Source organism: Hipposideros armiger, unplaced genomic scaffold (genome assembly GCF_001890085.2).
Source record: "Hipposideros armiger isolate ML-2016 unplaced genomic scaffold, ASM189008v1 scaffold_38, whole genome shotgun sequence".
Taxonomy (NCBI): Eukaryota; Metazoa; Chordata; class Mammalia; order Chiroptera; family Hipposideridae; genus Hipposideros; species Hipposideros armiger.
In genome coordinates this window covers 5,325,459-5,348,630 of record NW_017731388.1, presented here as the reverse complement: position 1 = coordinate 5,348,630, position 23,172 = coordinate 5,325,459, and the positions used below count along the sequence as shown (strand labels likewise).

The 23,172-nt window shown below is 41.4% G+C and overlaps 1 protein-coding gene across 1 annotated transcript in view; it reads left to right on the top strand.

Annotated features, from left to right (window-relative positions):
- EPHA4 (EPH receptor A4) overlaps nucleotides 1–23,172 on the top strand; it is a 142,016-nt gene that overhangs the window by 79,914 nt on the left and 38,930 nt on the right. Inside the window, exon 5 of the mRNA XM_019638205.1 lies at nucleotides 2,425–2,798. Within this exon, the coding sequence (XP_019493750.1) occupies nucleotides 2,425–2,798 (374 nt within the window). The remainder of the gene's footprint in view (nucleotides 1–2,424; nucleotides 2,799–23,172) is intronic.

Sequence of the window (23,172 nt, the reverse complement as noted above, 5' to 3'; positions counted from 1 at the left end):
CAGACTAGCAATGGATTGCATCACGGTGGCAAGTAGCTACAGAACCTGAACAAGACTGAAGATACACACTCCCACTTCCTAGCTTTACATCTCAAAATTTGGTTCAAAGTACTGATTTTGTTGTTATTCCTTTAATGGGAACACGTGGTAGAGTAGAAATAACCCCTGAATGGGAATTAGCACTTACAGGTTTTAGATTCTGTCACTAATTAGATTGCACAACTCTCCATATTATCAGATTCACTTTCTGGATTTCAATTTGCTCATCTTTATAATGAGGCTATTTGACCAAATGATCTTTACTATCCTATCTGGCTCTGGGAGTCAATGATTTTAAAGAGTTCTATTCATTGATCCAAAACCCATTTACTTGACCTTGTTATTTTCCAGTCATTGTGCTAAGGAGCATAGATATAAATTTGAAATCTTAAACAAAAAAGGAAATGTGCATTTTCTTTCTGAGGACTTGTGTGGGGCAATATTACCCTTAACACCAATGTTACAGCACTTTTTTCTTTAAGGTTCCCAGCATGAGGAGTAGGTGTTTATACAAAGAGAGGTCATACTTAGCCTAAAGGGGAGACTCGCAGGATCAGCTTACTTTGCTCAATAGTTTTCAAATAAGCTGTCTACAGAGAAAAGGAGAGTGAATCGACCTTAGCCAGTGTTACCACCAAAATCCTTTAGCCATTCATCACCATGAGCTAATAATAAATATTAAATATGACTCCTTATTCATAGGTGACCCCTTCCAATTGTCTCTCAGTAGCTATTTTGGAAGAATACGTTCCATTATGGTCGACTAGATAAAGCTTCGCCTGACTTCCCGTAGGTCTCCAGTTAACTTCCTTTTCCTGAAGAACTAAACAAGTTTTCCTCCAACCAGTAAATGCAAATAAAGTTTCTAATGTTCCTTAAAACTTATTTTGGCTCTTTTCTTGGAAGACCAAAATACAAAAAAGGACAGAAAAGAGAGGGCTTTCCAACTGTCTCATTGAGTAAATATTTTTCATTAGAGTGTGGCAGACGTCTTTTAAACCTTTGGAACCAGAGCAGCTCAGACCAGGAAAACTCTCTTTTCTTCCTGCCTGATTCTTCTCCCTGAATGTAATTTGTGTCACAACTTCTCAGCATATAAAGACTGACGTATAGCAAGAAGCCAGACAGTTCATCATTGGTCCTATACTGTTATTTTATTATCATTATTATTATTGCTACTATTAAATCAACCACTACGCTGTTTGCAACCAGTTGTAATGTTTCAAAACAGCCACCACCACCATTCATATTTCAGAAACTCTTTGGTGTCAGTGGGAATAAGAACAGGTTTTCTCTTCTATCTGAAAGCAGAGAGTTCCTATGAATCCTTTCTGAAGCTGAAACAGTGTCAAGTGAAGAAGCCATCACCTTAGGGCCCACCTTGCTAAGGGATGCACAAAATAGATTGAGATAAAGCACAGATGCTCACAGACACAGCTCAAAGCTCCTTCAAAGCTATGGCGGCTTGATGCTGAGATGCTGAGTGTAGTTTCTGGGGAAGAGCTTGGTGGTTCAGGGTCCACGCTACCTCTATAATGGCTCGCTGCAAAATAAATACTGAGCGCTAATTTTTCCTTTCACTTTTTTTTGGTAAAAAGTGAAAATCCTCTTTGGATTCCTTTTGGATAGCAAAAACTGGCCTTTCCTAAAAGCAGAGTGATATAAAACGAACTTTTAAAAAGCGGGGGATACCTGTGTGCTTTCAAAGGGTCTGACGCATCCCTGGTCCTTCGAAGGGTGGGCAGGAGGTGGGATTGCGAGCCTTTGGGCTGTATCTGCCTCTAGTTGAGATCTTTCAACAACAGTCCCTCCCTTCAACATCTCTGCAACCAGGTTAAAACCAACTTCTACTAATTACCATAAACAGTTTAAGCCTCAACTGCCATGCTGAACTGAAGAGGCGTATCTATCCAATTCAGTTAATGTTATTCCATATTGATGGCATGCTGTACTTAAGAATCATCATTTATCTTTAAAAGTGGTATAGAACTCTTAATTTACCAGAGTGCCACCACAGCCCTGGGAACTAGAGTCACATTTGCATACCTATTTTCAGATCATCAGATTGAGACTAGATAAGGTGTGGCATTTTCCTGCCACTACAGACAGAAAGCCCAGGCTTGGAGCTTATTTGAGGTAGCATTGCTTCACTGAGTAGCAAACAATGCTACATTTGTTTGCAGAGAAATGAGGATGACACCCGTGCAGCCTTCTATCCTATTCTTCTTTTAAAAGATTTTTTGCTGGCTTTGCTTGCTTTTTGCTTTCTTTGCCCAATGGACCCATCTTACTTCTTAGAGCTGCAGAGAGTAGTATATACTCTGAAAGCTTCCAAAAGGATCATTGCAGTTCTTGGTGTGATCGTATGTTTTTTTCTTTCTCCAGGCCCACCATCTGCTCCCCTCAATTTGATTTCAAATGTCAATGAGACTTCGGTGAACTTGGAATGGAGCAGTCCTCAGAACACAGGTGGCCGTCAGGACATTTCCTACAATGTGGTCTGCAAGAAATGCGGAGCTGGGGATTCCAGCAAGTGCCGACCCTGTGGGAGTGGGGTCCACTATACCCCACAGCAGAATGGCCTGAAGACCACCAAAGTCTCCATCACTGACCTCCTGGCTCATACCAATTACACATTTGAAATCTGGGCAGTGAATGGAGTGTCCAAGTATAACCCTAGCCCGGATCAATCAGTGTCTGTCACCGTGACAACCAACCAAGCAGGTAGGAACCGATCTACTTTATTGTATGAACCAAATGTATATAGAGAGAGGACTTGTGTTGATATCCATGAGTGATATTAAATTTCGACAACTGAAGTAGAACTACATGGATCTAATTATAAACCTGGGAGCTGTGTTATAATACAAAAGACACTTAGAGGGGATGTTCATTCATTCAGCAAATGTTGTTTTGGACATCAGCTGCATAGCATGCCTTGTACTGGGTGGTGGAGATTAAATGAAGACCAAGACAGTGATTGAAACAGGACAATAGTCCAGTGAGGTGGGTCACTCTATGCTGGACTTCTCTTGTAAGGGATTCATATTGGCCATTTTAATCACAGGATCTGTCTGTGGTTGGACAGTAGAGCATTTATAAACTACTTAGGATTATAAAATTGATTTTTACCAATCTGCATTGGCATATTCATATTTGCTGTATTTGCCAACAAAAGCATTAGCAGCTATAGTTTTGATCTTGTTTCTTTTATTTCAAAATGTAAAAAATAATCGACATGGGTCTATACTAGAATCACCATGTAAATCTGTTAAGAGTCAATGGTTTAATGGGCAGTTTTATCTGTGTGGTCAAAAAAATTTCCCTTAAAACACATACTACTTTTGCAGCCCCTTTCATAGTTGAATCCACAATTCACACATGGGGGAAGAGAATTCATTTGCCTCATTTCCTGCATCACTTTCCTCTTATAATTGAGATGACTAGAAAACATTTTCTGTTCATGAAGTGGTTCTGCTGAGTTAATTGCAAAACTCGTGCAAAATCTTGAATGTCAGATATTTCAGAGTGCAAAGTAGAATCTAGGTTTCTAGGCTCCAGCTCCTGACCCACTCGTTCCCATTCCTCCCCTAAAAAAAGTCTCCACACTTCCTCCACCTAATTTTCCATCCTGGATTTCCGCCACATGTTTCTCATTGCGGGCTCCCTGTTACTTGTTTCTGGAGAGTGAAAAGGGAGCAGGAAAAAGGACCGTGGTTTATCCTTTTGTGAGGCACTTAAGAACAACAAACTTCACCGGAAAACGATTATAAATGGCCGACAGTCCTATCACCTCTGAGTGCACTTTTCTCTTAAATGAATGTTTCAGTAAGTGCACTCAATAGTTAAGTAAAATGTGTTTGTACTAATTGATCTATAGTGAGAAGTGTTGCCGTGTCCCAGTCCCAAGCCATTATTTTCCTACTTTCCCCTGAACTCTCTAGAATAAATCACAAGTTAAGACGTGGGGAAGATTGTGAACTGGAGCTAGAATGGCACATCCTCCCTGAAGGCCACTTCGGTTATACAAATGTGACCGGTCATTTAAAATATGTGGTGTGAACTGATCATCTGGTGATGCTTTTGTCTTTTATTTCTGCCCTTTTAGCTTGTGAACACTGTTAGTGGCAATCGGTTTTATTTTTCTACAAAGACTAGTATGATTTAGGAGGGTGTGATAGCATCATCGCAAGTACTTTGTGATTGCCAGTTCTTTATTCGTTCTCTTTTGGGAACATGCAGTGGAAATAGTGTACAGAGATCCTAGGAAATGCATTGGTGCCACTGCTGTCTCTGAGTCACAAGGATCCCACAAGGTACAGAGCAATCTGCGCACCTCTCAGAGAATCTGATTTGTGACCCAATCAATATTCTAAGGTTCAGCCCCGAAGCACCTTTTCGGCCACTCTCGGAACACACCGCTACTTTGTGTCCTTCACTGAATTAAAACTAGGAATGGACATTTTGAGGCTTTAATGTACAAGGTGAAGTCATTCTTTTTGGCAGAGAATAGCCTCTGGGAGACTTGCTGAGGACAGGCTTGGCTCCCACAGATTTTGTGGGGAGACTTCTATGCCTCTCTGAATACCTAAGGATTCGAGCCAAAGGATTATGTCAACTCCCACCGGGCCAGAAGTTACAAGAAGCACAAAGAAGACAGGTTCAGGATCCCCCCCAAAGAAGAAAATGTGCAAAAACATTATGAAAGAGGGAAGAAAAAAAGTCAGAGTTTTATTAAAAACGTAGGTGTAATTCTTTTAGCTCTCCGAGAAAGGTGGACGGGAGACTCCTCTGACACAATGAGGTTGTTTTCACTGCCATGGTGAGCAGTCCTGCCAGGAGGTTTGCTGAATAGGACAAAATTCCAGCTCCTTATTTTAATTTTCATGAAGGGTAATGCTGGGAAGCTGTTCAAAATTAAAAATAAATCTTTCAATAAGGAGACCTCCTATGTGGCCAGCCAGAAAGCTTTCGCTTAGCGGAGAGTTGTCTGTGTGCACAGTGCTGCCTCATTATCCTTCCATAATTTGGAGTACACAAATTCAAAACCATCGGGGTAGTTTATCTTTGATTAACAAACCCTTTCTTCATAGTAGTGCCAATTAATAACGTAGGCCAAAATTCGGGGTGGAGGTAACAACCATAAACTTGATCAACGCTCCCCTCAGCATATTTACATATGCACAATTACATTCTAACTGTCATCATTCCTATCATTTCATTAAATTAAATTCCTTGGGGACCTTCATAGGCACTGATGTCTTACTTTGTAAGGAATTACATGGAATAAATGAATGTTAGCATTTACCACCTGGAGGCCACAGTTTCGTGGCCTCTCCATTTTTGCTCTGTTTTCACAGGGTCCTTTCTCTGATCAGTAACATATTTAAGAACAAACACAAAACCTGCTAGCGTTCCTGGCTTTATCATCACCACCTCTGGGACTTTCACAGTGGAGCAGTTCCACGTAGGTGAAATGACTCCCCCAAGCCGATGTCAGAGCCGTTGAAACCAGAGAGAACCCTGCTCTTTTTTTCTAAAATTTTTAGATAATTAAGAGCACTCCTGTACTCAGCCTGGGATTCTCCCCATTGGTGAGAGCAGACTGAATATATCTGGGCGTGGAGATGCAGCATTAACGGGGCTTTGATCCTTTAGTTGTAGAATGCGGTAGGAGGGGGCCTGTATTCTCACAGGGTTATTTAGACCATTCTAACCCAACTCTTACTGCAGTGTTTTAGGGGCTATTAACACCTTTTCTTTTTTCTCTCCCCTCCTGAGTTCAAAAACAGTTAACCCTGAAGAGGAGACACAAGAGAACTCAGAATGTCCCCACCTTGTTGCAGATCATCTGATAAAAGGATATGAGCTTTGTATCTGTGGCCAAAAGTACCACATTAGGGACACTTTCCCAGTGTCACCCAGAGACAGTGTAGCCCAGCTGGCTGATTGCAGGCTCCCTGCAGGGGTAAAGTCTATACCCCTAAGTTTGCCCAGATGGAGGCTCTGTGCAGTTAGGTACGAGGGAGCAGACGGGGTTAACCTGAGACATGGTACTTCTCCCAAATTCTCTTCATGAGCCAAGTTACCCCACCCCCACCCCTATGCTAAGAGCAGTGAAGGAGAAATGAGAGTGGGAATGAGAAATGAGAAGGAGAAATGAGAAATGAGTGAGGGTGGGAACTCCAGCTAGAAAGTCACCCCGTAGTAAAACACCAGGCAAGGAAATAGTTACTTTCCGACATTACAGTCCACGAGGAACAAAGTGAGAGCTCCTTGAAAACTCTGATTTCCCTTCCTCCATTTTCTGTCCTCCAGCAACTGCTCTGCCTTTTGCTCAGGAGGAGATGGCTGTGATGTTTATGAAAGATGAATTAGCAAACTGCTGGGTGATTTGTTTTCTAGATGACTTTCCTTTGGTTTACTTTTGCTTAAGTGGACCATCTCAAGCAAATAAATACAGGATGTGTCACTAGGAGAGAGAAATGCTGTATAAATGAAATAAGGTTTCCCTGGCCAGGCAACAGAACTGAATATTTTTGCTAAAAATGCTGGGATGGCAGCCAGCAGATCTTAATATCACTGAGCCCGTTTTCGCTGTGTGACCCCAAACTCCCACCCCTCACACCTGTCTCCCACCTATGGGGCTGCACCATACTCTAGGTTGTTTGGCTTTAAATCGTGATGGACCCCTGTGGCTGGTGTTCTGTACTACCCCCAGATTGCACCTGTGGGGGGAGTGATAACCATTTTGATTTCTATTTTGCATATGACACTGTTCCCGAGGCTTTACAGTGAAATATACCTGGTAACCTCTCTTTAGCACAGCTAGAGTGTGCTAGTGACAAACATCTTTAATGCTCTGAGTTTGCAGGAGTTCAAATATTTAATGGATTATGTAATTATTTGAACCTCGGTAATCTCTCAAGTTCTTTTCCAACCCTAAAACTCTGTAATTCCACGAATATTAGACATGAGCTGTGAGGATGAAGAAGTGGGGCGTATTTCCCTGTGATGTTCAGAAACTGGCTCGAAAGGCAATTCTCAAAGAGTGGGGAAAATTCCAAAAAGTACTTCAGCAGAATGATCAGAATGCGTGTGAATCCTGCCTTCCCTTCACCCCTCCAACCCCCACCCTGCGGAAGTATTTTCTTGGAAGGGTAAAACAGTAAGCTAGCTGCACTTTTACTATGGTTGTTCCAGGCCTCTCCCCAGACATGCGACAATGTCTGGGAACATTTCTGGTTGTCACGCTTGGGAGGAGGGAATGTGCTATTGCATCTAGCAGGTAAAGGCCAGAGGGGTTGCTAAACATTCTATGATGCAGAGGACAGTGCCTCCCCCGTCCCCAGCCCCCAGCGTTACCAGCGTTATCTGGTCCGAAATGCCTTTAGTGCCAAGATTGAGGAACTCTGTTCTGGAAGAAATGTTTACACAACAGAGCTTGTGACTGCATTGCAATGCTCATTTCTAAGGGTTCCATCACTAACCTGTCTTTGTCTGGTTCCATTGCTTTGTGCTGGGAACATCATGCTCTCAACCACTGGTCTTGGTTTAAAAAGGCCCTTTGGGGCCTCTTAGGAAGAATCCCGGTTGCTGTGCCATCAGATGAGCTGGTGCTGCTTGTTAAACTGGCCTTGTTCTTTAGGATAGACAATTAAAAAACAAACAAACAAAAAAACTGCCAGAAAATTCAACACCAACAGCTAAGGGACAGGATACCTCGTTGTGATGTCACTATCCAGCGCTTAGGAGAAGCTCACTTCCTGTTTGTTAACACTTTTATGTACTGTGGAAACAACCAGTGAACTCTTTGTCAAGTAGTGATACATTTAATAGAACCAAAATAATGAGTAGAGAGAAGAAAATAGCTAAGTACAAGAGGCACACTGTCTTTTATTACTCAACTGGTAAGTTCCCATTCTCTCCTTCTCTGCCATCTTTTAATTAGACATATTATGTTATTTGAGTGAGATAATGGAGAACAGTGGGGATTCTCATCCCCGCTGGGGATAATTGCTACCTGTCTTCTAGATAGCGGTAAAGATGAGCTGGAACTTGGAGGGAACAGGATCAGGCAGCGTGGGGGCAGGGAGGGAACAGCATGAGCCAGGGCTTGTGGACACTCACAGGACGGCCCTACAGAGGAACTCTGTGGTTCCAACTGCCTTTGCAATGAAACGCTCTGGTTTGCTTGTGATCTCAAGAAAATCAGGTTATTTTGTTTTAATTGCTACTAAGAATTTTCAAAGGAAAAAAACAGCGATGAAACGAGTGACCTATCTCAGCCAGAAATCTTTCTAAAGACATGTTTTAAAATCTCCCAAACAAATTGTAAAGCAATTCCACTGAGAAATGTTGTTGAAAAGTTGCTTCTGCCTCCTCAGAACACCTGACCCTGGAACAACTGGGTTTTGAACCGCACAGGTCCACTATGCAAATTTTTCTTCAAAAGTACTGTAAATGTGCTTTTTCTTTCTTATGATTTTCTTAATGACATTTTCTTTTCTGTAGCTTACTTTATTGTAAGAATACAGTATTAATACATATAACATAACAAAATATGTGTGACTGGACTGTTTGTGTTATCAGCAAGGATTCCGATCAACAGTAAGCTATTAGCTAAGTTTTGGGGGAGTCCAGTTATACCTGGGCTTTTGACTGCAAGAGGGGGTCAGCACCCTAATCCCGCATTGTTCAAGGGTCAGCTGTAGTTGGTATGTAATTGTTGGAATCTCTAAAGTGGAAGCTGATTTGAAAGTCCTTTCTGTACCTGAACCAACATACACGGAGCTTCAGAGAAGCCAGACTGCACGTTTCTCATTGACAGCTCTGATCCATCCACGGGCTCCTGGTTTCATTCTTAATGCCTAGGAAATGTACATTTTAAACGTGCAGTACATTGTTTTTTAAGGGAACTGTCTCTTGATTCTAACTTTGTATATAAAATAATTTTGTATTTATGGAATAGCGTTGCCACCCCTTTCATTAGACACATACTCGCTAATTGTGATCATAATTAAGAATGAAATAAACCTGTAGATTTACAACAGTACAGCCTGTGGTGTGTGGCACCAAGGTCCATGAATTTGTATTCAGGGTGGGTGCCACCAGTCCTGGTGAGGAGAAAAAGACAAAAGCCTTCCAAAAGAGCCTACTAAATTATCCAGCGTCAAGGCTGACTGAGCAGCGTAGACAAATGTCTATACAGCCCACTGGTAATTATTGCATATAAGTAAAAAATGAGTTGCACTTTTTTTAGGATGTGAATATTTCACTCTAGGAAAATGAAAGTTTTATTTATACACCCAGGACTGCGAACACTATTTTTCCCGAGCCCTTTCCCTCCACTCCTACATAAATATGCACACATGTTCGTTTGTGAGAAGGGAAATCCATTCAGCAGCATTCACTCTAAACACTTGACAGTCTAATTCTGATTTGTTTTTTTTATTTCTCGGAGTTGTGCTTGTTACTTTGAATGCTACTGCCAACTTTTACAGCCTCTGGAGAAGCCATCAAGGGATGTGAAAAATAAGTGCCAGGCTGACATGAGGAATGAACAGTGAAGGGCGAGCAAAGGTTTCAGATGGGCTCCTGAATTGTCCAATTGTCACTCCAACTGTGGCTAAATGAATTACTGTCTCCTCAGAGGAGCCAGAAGGGACTCTAGATTTCAGTTTGCAATTGAGCATCAATACAAAGATCCAGAGAAACTTTATCAAAGCTTCCATTAACCCCCTACTGATATCTTTAAAGAGGTGGTTTTTTTTTTCCCCCCTCTTGCAACACCAGGAAAACCAAGAGCCTTGCTGCAGGACTAATCCTGCATTGAGAGATCTTAAATCTACAGGAACTAATTAAAATGCCTGTCCATGTCACTCCAATATACAGCTCTTTCTCCAAATCTCAGCAGTTCCTGTGCTGTTTTCATGTTGGGTATACAATAAGAGAGCATTCCTATGTTGTCTTGTAAAGCCTTGTGAGTGGTTTTTTTGGTTTTACATTTTAATCTGTCAAGATAAGCAAGACTTAGCTCTATCAGTATTAAAAATCTCTCTCTTTTTAAAGGAGTTTCCCCCCAGTGTCTATCCATTGCCCCCAACACACGCCCGCACACATACACACACTTTCCATTCCTGCCTGCACCAGAAGAATGAAAAAGTTTATATAGGCTGCCCCAAAACTAAAATAACAGAACAAGAGAGACGGTGCCAGACATCGGTATGGTCCCTTGCCTAGTGAACATTGTGGCTTTCATTGGGAAATGTCACTAACTATTTGGCCCCACACGTGAAAGCCAGTACACAGAGACTGTGGGAACCTGGCTGAACAGTCAGCAAAATGGCTGCCAATATAGACACATAGCCAAAGAAACGACTTTTGTATTCAATTCCTTCTTTCTCTGTTCTGATAAATTGGCCAGCCCACCCGACTGGAATTCTGTTGTGGCTCTCCTGAACCATGTTTTGTTTTCTGTTATGACAAAGCAGAAGGGCTACTTTCCAAAACATAATCTATTTAGAATATCTTATGGATAAAAGGACAATTATTTGAAATATGTGTTATCTTTTGCTATCGCTCTTGGAAGGAGAGGGGAGAGAAGGGGCAGGGTAGAGCACTCTTTTTTTGCCTGGCATCTTTCAAGTGTTAATCTATGTGCTCATACATGTATTTTGCAGGCAGTTTGGACCTCGTGGTCAAAAATCCCCTTTGATGAAGGCTGTGGGTAGATAATCTAATAAAAGAAATTCTTATCTAGGAACCTTTTGTTGGTGACAAGTGCCTACAAACAAGACTTAAATATGTAGCTTGAGCTTCTCAGTGGGTGCTAAATTGGGACCTGCCACCAACAGGTTCACTGTGTGTAGCAAGCTTGGGACAAGATCCATCCATTAAAACAAGCACCGAAAGGGGCACGCCCGCAATGGCTTCCTGGAGAGTTTGGCATTGTCTAGATAACATACTGCACGCTGTAAATCTGCCTCCTGAATCAACCCTACTTTTCTTTTTAGCGTAATAAGTGTGTATTTTGAGCATAATAAGTGTGAAGGTGGATGAGCACACAGCTTTCTCCATGTTCCTTTATCTAAGCCAGGGCCACAACATACAAACAGGCAGAGGTTTTGAACATGCAACAGGCTGAGACCTTAATCAAGTGTTCCTCCCACTCGCCAAGATAAGGAAGGACTTTTTTTTTTTTAATCTGAAAATTGCAGGTGATCCTAAGAGTTGCTGGTGGAGCCCTTGCTTACACTGAATCCCACTGAGTCTGCTCCTGGTCCCCCAGGGCTCTAGGAAAGCATGGTTTTAGGAAACTGTCTAGCCAGATGCTTTTGGAGGCTTGCGAATTCTTGGCGCTAATATCATTTCATTTCTCACCCTTTAAAATAGGGGGGAGATTGTCACGACAGTAGGTAATCAGGATTCTTGTGGCTGTGTTTCCCACTGAAAGCAAGGAGTACAAATGTATCACCCTGTGAAAATTAAGAGTGTCCTTTTGTAACAGAAACAGTGGTCAGAGACTTTGGAAAGCACACGTTGCGTTTGGATCCCTCATTGTAGACACGAATGCCAAGTAGTTGACTAATTGAGGTCTGGCTCTAAGAGGCTGGTAGTATAGTTAAGGAATCTTTCTATAATATAAAATGTATTGTTTGGGGAGAATGACAGATGAGAAGCCCTTTAACTCTTCAAGGGTACGACTTGAACTGTACGTGTTCTTTGGGTGGTGTTTTTTTTCCCTTTCTCTCTACCTCTTCCTTCTTGTTTCAGAGCAAACATGGCAAACTTCCCCAAACTGCCCATAGTTTGCTGGAGCCCGGCTCCGGTGTCTTTCTTGGAGATCATGCTGTGGGACTGTTTCCAAGTGAGATGTTGTTCTAATGAGGTCCTTCCGGTATTTACAGATTGACTCCTGGGTGGAGCCAGTAATACTGAATTTCACACTTGAGCAGTTGTGTTCAAGAGAGGCCCTAGTGAGATGTTGTGAACCACCTAGTTAATGGAAAGAAAAGAGAAAAAAAAAAAAAAGAAAGAAAAAAATTCAAGTCCTGAAAAAAAAGTTAAAGCTTTCCTAATACATTCTTTGTTATTCTTTATGATCACAAAAGTCATCTTGAATTCTCCAGCACAGATCCAGTTGGAGACATCTATTGGTCTTACTAATATTTTAAAATTTAATAGCTTTGTTGTTTCAGCCGCGATCTTATAATGCCTGTAGGAGTTTAAACTATCTGGCACATACAATTTATGTATTTGGCTGATACTCCAAGATAAAAAAAAAAAAAATTAATCCTATGGTTGCAAATTCCCAAGCTTAAAAATCCCTTCTCATAAATTATGCTCTTTTCCCTAAACTTTATCATGGCTTTTAAGAGAATTGCCAAACAGATAGAGTTTCAAATATGAGAGCTGCAAGAATATCATTTCATGGCCACATTTTTTGAGAGCATAGCATGTGGTGACCATTTGTATATGAAGTATTTTCAAAATGTGCTGGTTGTAATTTATTTAACCCAAAGGTCTCTATATCTCTTTTCTCCACTTACCAGTTACTTCTTTGTGCTTGTCTACATAGCAAGCAAGAAACTGGACAGGAAACATTTGACTACAAATAAAAAGAAGACTTTCTTAGGTAGTATGAAAAACCAGCTCCTCAGAATTCTATGGTTAATGGACGTTGTACCCTGGAGATTTTGATACCTTGTGTTCAGAGCTTTCCCAGACTTCTAGGCAGTGAAACCAATCTGGGATTAAAATGGAGAGTCTCAAGTACTTCCCCCGATTGGTTTTCTCCCTCTTTCCCTCCTTCTCTCTCTTTCTTTCTTCTCTTTCTTTCTCTTCCACTTGTAACATTCTACTTTATCATCCATGGCTATCACCTCTCAGTATTTAGTCATTATTCTTTAAGCCAAGCAACATTTGGATTGGAAAAATTCTGAGTAGCACAGAACATAGATATGCAACTAAAATTGTACTGAAATGTTTCCTCTGCCTATCTCATTCTGTCAGTGATAATCTAGACTATAATTTCATACTCCAGGTTATTCTTTGTCAGGTATTTTTAATTTCTGTATTTTCCCCCTCTTTTCTGCCTAGGTGCATTTCAAAATGAAATAAGAGAAACAAAGATAAGTTACTAAAAAGTAGTTTCTGAGAAAAATGACAATGGATGGTGAAAATGCCTACAATTTAAGGAGTTTATATCCTCAGTTTTTGGTCACCATGACTTTTTTGTGAGCAGCTCATGTAGTCTTTTAAAATAACCATTAGGAAAAAGAGCTATCCTGTTCCAACTATATGTGTGATGGGGAATTGGGTGACTCAGGAGATGACTAATGGGATGCTAGACCTTTCTGTCTTGAGGTCACCTCCTTGAATCTGGACTACATTCTAAGTGGTCCAAGGCCCGACCATCTGGCAGCCATTGAGTGGCTATTGTAATGGAATTGGTCTCGGTCCAGGTCTTAGTGGACAGGTGTTCACATCACAAGTGACACTAATTGACTTGCTAGTTTTTCAGCCTGGAAGATGGTGGACCGTCCCTGTGATGGGGATGGGTGGGGAAGGAGTTATTCATGATATAGCCAGACTCCACTGAAAGCCCAGGAACTCAGCACCCTTGAGCTGGCACCCAGCTGGCACCTTGCAAATACTGTACTTGTCTCTCATGGGTTCCATTAGCCTCAGAAATGAAAAACAGGAATCTAATTTCAAAAGATTTCCAATAACTGGGGATGGCTTACCTGCTGCCTTTCTGAGGTTACATAAGCATCATGTGTTCAGACTTTTCTCTTCATTATGTATCATAGTGATTAGATGCCTCCTTTGAAAATTATATATAAGGAAGAAAAAAGAAAATTGGATTCTGGGCCTCTATGATAATATCAGTCAGGCAATCTGCTTTTATTTTTTTATTTTATCTTTGTTTGTTTTGGGGTGATTACCAGGTCTCACTTATTCATAGCTATGAATACATTATGGATGATACTCTTTGATGGAGGATTGAATAAGGCTATTTTCAGTGCCCTTGTGAAATAGAGACCAATGTGAAAAAGTAACTTTGAGACTCTTTTATTAACATAAATTAGAAAGCATGGAATTCAAGGGGCTTCATCCAACTATACAATTTTCTGTCGTTCCTGGTTTGTCAATCCAGAATGAGCTACCATGTATTATTCACTCTTGCTTGGGGCCATGACCTCAGGGTGACCTGGCCCAACTTGGAGGAGATTATTGGTCATACTAGTATTATTAATATTTTGTACCCTGAAGTTCCTGGGTTTATCTTATGGTGTTTTGTTTTGTTTTGTTTTAACTGCACAGATGATTGGGATTTCCCTGTAGCAAGTGGCAAAAACACACTCCTGAATTAGTTATCACATTTAAAAAGTAAAGCTAACAACAGCTACAGTGGATTTTTTTTCTTGAAGCAGACAGGCTCTTTTAGCAGCATGATCAATGTCTTACCTCCTTTCAGAAAGGCTTCTTGGGTAGGAAATTGTCAAGCATCTGATATAAAGTAATGAGCAAGGCTTTCTATTGGGCCGTTTCTGGAGCAGGCTTTTAAGCATTTCTGCCTGTAAATGTAGAAACCTGAGTGTGGAAAGTAAAAGACTAGAGCAAAGATTTACTGGGCGCATCTATCATCCAGGCTTTTAGAGCCTTTGTGATTAATACATCTTTAATTGGGGACGGATCTAGAAGCCTTGGATGTCAGAAAGCTAAATGTTGCAGCATTGTCTCAGGGTCCCTCACACAGCAGGACGATTAGCAGCTGTCTGAGTAACAAAGAGAACCTGAAACGCATGGCTCAGCTCTTATTTTCCAGGTTTGGAAGGGCTGCTATTCCCCAGGGGGGTTGACAGCTAAGGAACAGAAGCCTTGATTCACAGCGCTAGTCCTTTTCCACTCTCTCTGCTGTATTTCTGCTCAGTAGAAGAGAACCTTTCCTTTTTACCACCCTCCATATTCTAGATTCATTTTGGAGGGCATTACTGATCATGGAAGGGCTCTGTTTGCCCAGGCCTCTTCCTCCTGTCTAACCAAGACACATATATAATAATGTCAATGAAGAGTATGCTAGATACTTTGCAACAAACGGAGGCGCAGTGAGAAGATTCATTTTCCTAGAGGCATTCAGAGAAAAAAAAAAATTATTTAACTTTTTTGTTGCTGCTGGCTTTGCCCCCTTTTCTTATCTTACAACAGTTGTCTTGCTTGGGCAAATTCTTATAAATTGCCTTCCCATGGAAAGACTTGTTTTCCTGTTTGCCTGGAACTGGCATTCTTACTTCACAGGAAATACCCTCTGGATCCTACCATGTTTCTGTTGGCAAGTGTTGGGCTACCCTTGTCAGAACCTGCCAACAAATTTCTTAGCAAGTAGAAAGTAAACCAAGCAGCTCCCAGACGAAACAGAAGACACCCTTGAACTGCATCGGAGACATTTGGGTGCTGCTTACGTCATCCCCAGTGAATTCTGGGGGGCGAGAATCTTGGTTTTGAGACGAACTGTCACTCACCTGTAATTCTACCATGAATGAATGCTATAGCTATATATGTGGTAACACTAATGAAAGATAGCTATTTTAGAAGGCAAAACAGGCATTTAAGTAATAGATTTTCTCTACTGCAGAGAGCAGGGAGTGCTGTACAGCTCAGGCATTAAGCATAAAAATTAAATTGTTACAAAAAATAGGTTTTTTAAAAATAATTTAAAAAATACTAATTTACAAAAACTTGGATCTTTTACGACACCTTTAGATCTACACCCAGGGGGTTAATTAAAGATTTTGGATGGGTCTTTCTAAAATAACTCTAGTTTTTTTTAGTTAGTTAATATTTGTTTTTAACCTTTATATTGTGAAATATATACAAATACAGAAATGGGAGCAAACCTCAAATGTATAGTCAGTGAATCATGGCAAAGCAAACACCTATGTGACCATCCACCGGGTCAAGGAATGTACGTAACATTGCGAACCTTCCAGAAGCTTGCTTTGCACCCCCTACCCCTTCCCTAACTCCAGATACTATTATTCTAGTTTGCAATTGAATTTTTCGGCTTCAGGTGATTCTCTCCTTAGCTCTTCAGGTTGTTCTAATATGAGGTGATTCACTATCGAAGGCTTTAAGCTTTGTCTTTGAACAAAGACCATGACTAATAGACCTGGGTTTCCAGCAACCAGGAAGGCACGTAGGTAGCCCTGTACCTAACCCATGACGGGCCTAAGATTTGCTCTGTGACTGATGCTGCCGCTGCTCTGGGAGAACAAGCCATTTAACCTTCAAGTCTCTGATTTCTTACCAGTGAAAGGAGGGGAAAGACTAGATAGAGGCTTTCTATAGATCAGTGGTTGGAAATGTGGGCTCTAGCACATGACTTGCGAATTCACCACTTATAAGCTGTAACTTGGGGCAAGTTATTCAAACTCTCTATACCTTATTTTCCTGGTATATAAACTGGGAATAATAATAATATCTGCCTCGTAGGGTTTATGTGAGGATTATGTGAATTTATCCAGGCAAGAGATTTCCAACAATGCTTGGCACACAGTAGTTACTCAATAAATGCTAGTTCAACATGTGTATTGTTACAGGCATGTGATAAATGGAGAGAGGATCATATACCTTTTTTTTTTTTTTAAGATTTTACTGGGGAATCAGGAGAGGGGAACAGTGTTGATGAATTGGGGAAGGGGAACAGCCAAGTTGTTGTCCTTCAATCTTAGTTGTGGAAGGCACAGCTAGCTCAGCTTCAAATCCAGTCGCCATCCAGCTGCCTATCGGCAGCTCGTGGCTGTTCAGCTCAAGGTGTGTTCAATCTTAGTTAGGGGGAGGGGTGCAGCCCACCATCCCATGAGGGAGTCGAACTGGCAACCTTGTTGTTAGGAGCACGTGCTCTCACCAGCTGAGCCATCCGGCCGCCCGTTGGCAGCTCAGCTCAGGTGCAGCTCACTGACCCATGTAGGAATCACACCGGTGATCCTGGTTGGTTAAGAGCTTGGGCTCTTAAGAGCTTTGAGCCACTCGGCCGGCCCCGGATCATATACTTTTGAGCCAGGCAGACTTGGATTTAAAATCTCATTTTACAGCTTTGGTCAAATTATTTAATTTCTTTGTGCTGCATGTGTTTCCAAATATGAAATCAAAGGTGGTAATTATAACTACTTCATAGAGGTGCAAAGATTAAATGATGTTAACTGCGTGAAAGTACCTGGCAGAAAAATGCTATTTCTGCTCAGTCTTCTCTGTTTAGCTCTGATTAACTGTATAAGCTGTCACCTATCCAATGAAGACTAAACCAGCTCTTTTCTAAAAAGAAAACTAAGCCAAACCATTTTGAGACCCCCACTGTCTTTGCCCATTAAACATTAAGACAAGCTCAGCTGAATCTTTTAGCGCAGTATTGTGTGATTCTGCTGAATTCCTTCATACTGGAAGACCTGTGACTGATTGTGTTGTGTTCCTGCAAGGCTGCACAGTGTGTTCCTGGCATTGCTGACCCCAAGGCCGCAGTGACCAGTATCTCACAAATGAATGGGTATCTGCTCACTGCGCATGCCCAGGAGCTAGAGTTTTCAAGAGGGAAACTAAAGGCAATTCTGGCAGCTTTAAACCACAGCTCCGACTTCTGTAGGCTACAAGGCTACTATGCTTTATTTTAGTTATTATACGAAGATGCCTTTCTTTTGCTGAATGACTCCGCTTTACCTGAATGGGTACTTGTTGTAACCCCAAATGCCAGTTATTGGGTTAATGCAATAGAAAATTATTTCTTGATCAACGTGCATCCAGTTAATGGTGAGGGGGGGAGCTTCCAAGATGAGCCTGAGCACCAACATCCAGCTGGCAGAATGTGGGTTAGAGAGGTTGGGGGGGGTTCCGAGGGAGCTGTTTATGTATCAGGTTTAGAACAGGAGCAATCACTTCCACTCACATTTCATGGCCCAGAACTAGCCTACATGCAAAGGGGTCTGGGAAATGTAGTCCTTGTCTGAGCAGCTCCATAACAGAAACAGTCATTTATGGGAGGGGAACTCACATCTTTGGACAGATAGCCACGGAGTCCAGTCCCAACACCTTCAACTTCCTATGCACATGCTTAACATAAAGGCTAAGAATAGCCTTAACCACATTCCATTCTTTAAAATGTGGTTAAGAGCTCTCTGTAAAGGGCTTGTCTAAAATAGTCTGCCAACCATTTCTCAGGAAACATAAGTTAAAAAAAGAGTCTCAGTTAAATGCTTTGTAAAGTCTTACTCTTGAATTGCTTAGTTAAAGCATCTTTATTACCCCAAACTCAGATTCTGAAAATCATTGGGAACATGGGCCTATTGTATCCTTTGGTAAGTGTTACTGTGCCCTGCTTTATTTTATAGTATTTGTTTGAAATAGACTTTGTATGTACTGACCTTGGAAATCACTTTATAGAAAAAAAATGCGTCCCTCATGCATTTTAAGTATAAACTCAATTAATATTAACATTTCCATATTTAAATATAAATGAATTCCATTGGATTCAAAGTCTTCCAAAGGTTTTAATTAAGAATTTCATTCTAGGCCTTTTGTTGAAGGAAAATAATTCCATATCAATTTTGAAATAATTGAGTTTTTCTATACCTTTTGTTTGTTGATTGGTTGGTTTGTTTTAAAAACGATTTCACTTCTCGACTATGAGAAAATGTGCTTAGATGCTTACTGATGGTGTAGCACCCAGAAGCTATGGGGTGCAGGGCTGAGTTCTGACATCAGTGATGTATCCAAGGACAGTGGATGGGGCTTGAGACTTTTAATGATTTTTACCTAGGAATAGTAGAGGGCTGGCTAACCCAGTTCATTGAATGCAGTGCAAATGAGATCATAGGTATATGAAAAAGCACCCTGTACACTGTTGAGTGCTATAAAACTCTGCAATGATTATTGTGAAAACAAAAAAAGGTGCTCAGTGTTGTTGGGTACCATAAGTTAGGGCAAAGCTCAGGGAAACTTTTCCCTCCATTTCGTGGGATGTGGAAGAAAGCTATATTAGCTCCAGAGTTCTTAGCATCTCTGAGACAGCAAAACCCTTAATCACAAGGATATCATTAGTGCTCTGAAGCATTTAATTTTGATGCTTGACAGCATTTTAAAATGCACAGACCTTTGATAAAGCGCAAATCAGAACTGTGGCGTTGAAATGAGAAAGAAAGGGGGAACAAAAATCACCTTAAGCTCCAAGTAATTAAATTTAAATATGCGATTTGCATGACGCAGAGAGATGTATAAACTGTGGATTTATTTTTCCTATCAGTGAAAGACCCCTTGAGTAAACATCATCTCTTTAAATTCAGGTCCTGGGGAGGGAACTGGAATCCTTCCTGCTGTAGTTAAGAAGTCATTTTTTTCCTCCAAACACTGGGCACTGTGTACCACTGACATCCACGCTTTAGCTTTCTTGACTTTCCTAAAGGATTTTTTCACTCTTCCTTGCCCACAGGCTGGAGACCTTTATTTGCATCTGTTTAGTTTCTGCCTTCCTCCCTCTGATCTGACCTTCTAATTTGAGCCAGTGGTGAAATGCAATCGACCTGTTTCAGCTCCCCGCCCCCACCCGCTTTCAATTCCCCCAAACTGTTTTTGATTCTTTGCTTGTGATGCTGGACCCAAGAAAACAGTTTTGGAGCCCCCAAGCGAAGGTTTGTAGTGAACCCGCCCTCCCGTTCTTGTCTCCATATCTCTACTTTTCTCTCTCCTAGTTGAGTGTCACAAGCACCAAACTGCTGCAGTAAAATGACTTGTAGGTGTTTAATGGCAAGTCATTGAGGAAGTGAATAAAAGAAAATTGCAGCGTTCTCCTAGGTGGGGAGCAAAGGGAACTGCTGAGCTTTGAACCAAAGAAAGTTAAATTTACTGTTTTCTTAAAAGGCACCACCTCTGTTTGACATCAAAGCATCTCCTGTAATTCTTCGTTGTGAAACGCACCATTGTTAGAGACTCATGATCCAGCCTCCTAATCTGTGCTCTTTCTGTTTATCAAAAACACACACTGAGATAAAACCCACGTGTGCCTCTGGATGCATTGTGGTCTGCTCTTACACCAAATGGAGCCACAGGTACATAGCAAATGGAGTTTCCATTTAGAAAGCGTTCTCAATTTCTCGGGGATATGTAGAATTTTGAATGCAGAATGATTTTGGGGGGAAGGGGGTTTATCTTGGCTTTCTAGTAGAAAGTTCAGATCATTCAACCTCCAAGCTTTGGTGAATTTTTTCCTTTTGGTTTTTGCGCTGTCATTAAAAACAATGATATTTCACTTGTTTCCAAGAGGTGTGTGGAGACGGAGCCTGTTCCACATGCTTAACCTTGACTCCTTTCCCCTGACCGCAGAGGGCTCTTTATTACTGTGACACTTCAGCAATGATGTCCTTTTGGTGGGGTTCCAGGGGTCGCTGCAGTAGCTATTGGCCTCTCCTGGCAGTCACCGGCTTTGTTTACACTAGTGCATTTTTGGAGATAACTGGTTATCACAGAGTTATAAAAGGAGGGGTATGCTTATGGCTCTTTCTGGATTTAGGATTATGATTTGGGGGGGGGGTGTCTCAACACCCTTGCACCTTTGTGGTTAGAAGTGGAGAGAACTATTTGCATATGCCCTCCAGATACAGAGGAGAGATACTGAGTAGATTGTCAGCACCTTCCCGAACTAAAAGAGCACTGCCTCAAATGCTGCTGCCTGTAACAGGTGCAGTGAAAACTGGTTTTAATGTTAACTTACATTTGAATGATATTTTACAGGTTGTGTGTTCAAAAAAAAAGTTCAGAAGCATCACATATCTCTTAGAAAATAGACTCCATTTATAATTAGGATCGTAATTTGCTTCTCTCCGAATTGTCAATATCTTGGTTAACGTAAATAGCAAAACCAAACCCACAAAAGGTCACCTGAAACAGGTGCAGATAAAAAAAAGTTGTTTTAGGGATGACTTACTTGTGATATTTTCTATTTAGAAAACCTTCTTACTGTCTACAAAGAATATGTTTTATCTAGTTTAACATTCAGTTCACTTTCATTCATTCACTTGACAAATTTACCGAGCACCCACTAAGTACCAGACAGGATCTTAGTGGGGATATCAAGATGAGCAAGGTAAAGCCCTACCCTTATGGGGAGGTACATTCTAATAGCTTCCATGCTTGTATCTGGAAGGGAAGGTGTTTTACAAACGGAAGAACTGAGGTGAGAAAATTTGAGTGACTTGCCCAAGATGGCAATTAGTAACTATCAAATGAGGAGTTTTATCCAAAAACCTTTTTAAAAATGTATTGCTTGTTCCCAACAAATTAGTAAAGTGAAGAATACTTTAAATATGTGGACCTAATATATTTTCATCTTGACCTCATTTCACATGTCCTAGATGGACCCTCTGCCCTCACAGAACCAGGGTGCTAGTGATTTCCTGAAAACTCCACTCATATTTGCAGGGGTGCACCTCTGTTCAGCCACACCTCTGTTTGTCCCTGCAAACCTTGACCATACTCCCCAACCTTACTCTAAACCCTTCCATGGTTCTTTCTGCATCCCACAATGCATTTCTCCCCATGTTGCCTCCTTGTGTCAGTCACCATCTTTATTTAGCCAAGTGTGGATATCTATTGGTCATGGAAAACTCTGCTTCAGAACTTTGAAAATTGAGGACTTAATTGAATTAAATCACAAACCTTCTCCCCCCCCCCCCCAATTAGCCTTTAGTAGTTCTCCTCTTTGTGATTTTTACCTTGGTCACCTTTCTCTAACCATACCACCATCAACTAGCATGCCAACCTCTTCTTGTTGTGTGGCAGGTCAAAATTCTAGCCATTAAGGAATGCCTGCTTATGTCCAGAAGCACAAAACTTTCCTTAAAGCAAGCATCTCTTGTGGGGAAGAACTCTGGGGAAACAGGAATGCTTTTCCATCGAAGACACATCCCTTTTCATCAGTGAGGTCATTACATCAGCCCTCAGCTTCCTCTTACTCTAAAGCAAGTGCATCGTGTGTGTCTCGAGACAGTATGATGAGGAAAACACCCGCCTCTTGCTTCTCCCGGTCACGACCAGAGAACTTGGATGAAAAGAAGGTTAGCAGGAACCGTCTCCTCTTGAGTGCTAGAAAATGGGTCCTCCGAGTTGACAGTAAAGAATGTCCACTCTGTGACACTGTTATCAAAATGTCTTCATCTATGTTTTCAGTTAAGAGGAGTCTAAAGAATAAAACGGCACTTAATTTGATAGCACAGGTTGTATTTGATAACCGCTTGCTTGCCCGTCCCCTTTTTTGCCTTGTTCCATTGGCGCTCAGTAAGTATGTGCTCAGAGGACGAGTCAGTGCTGCTGGACAGCCAGGTCTCTATAAGGTTTCAGAATGTAAATCAGAGAGGTGAGAGGCAAGCAGGACCTTTTCTCTGCTTGGTCTTTTTCTATTGACCAAAATTCCCACCATGAATTATAAGCCCTTTCTTGAATTAAGGCATTGATTTGTCAAAGGTCCCATTGAATCGTATGTTTGAGACAAGTATTCAATTTGTTATTTTATTAGTCTATTATCTCCTCTTCTGATTCTGTTAACAAAGAGCAGAACCCTGGGGTGTTGGGACTCAGGGCCCCAAACATTTCTACATTGAGTAGGGTTTGGCAGTGTTTACCAAAGTGTGGTATGGAAACATACCATTGGTGGCAGCAGAGGTGACTTTTAGGGAAGACCCAGATGGAATGTCACATAATACTGAACTGCCCTGTGTGAAATTTAGTTTCTTTCCAATTCTAAGGCTGGCTTACCTCTGTTTTTGGCAAAGTATGGAGAAGCAAGAGTGTCCCGCAAACACGGATAGCATTGTTTGACTTAGATCTATTATTTTTCATTGTATGGTTACCTGCCATTATTGCAAGTCATACCAGTAATGGGAAGTTTCCTTTCAAAATAATATAATGTGTCGATTAAAAAATATATATTACTGGGCCGGCCGAGTGGCGCGATAGTTAAGAACTCGCTTGGGATGCCAGAGGGCCCCGGTTCGGATCCCACATATGAGGGCCAGTGAACACTGCCCTCCACAGCTAAGATGCTGAACAACAGCTCAACCTGGAGCTGGGCTGCCGTGAGTCGCTGGC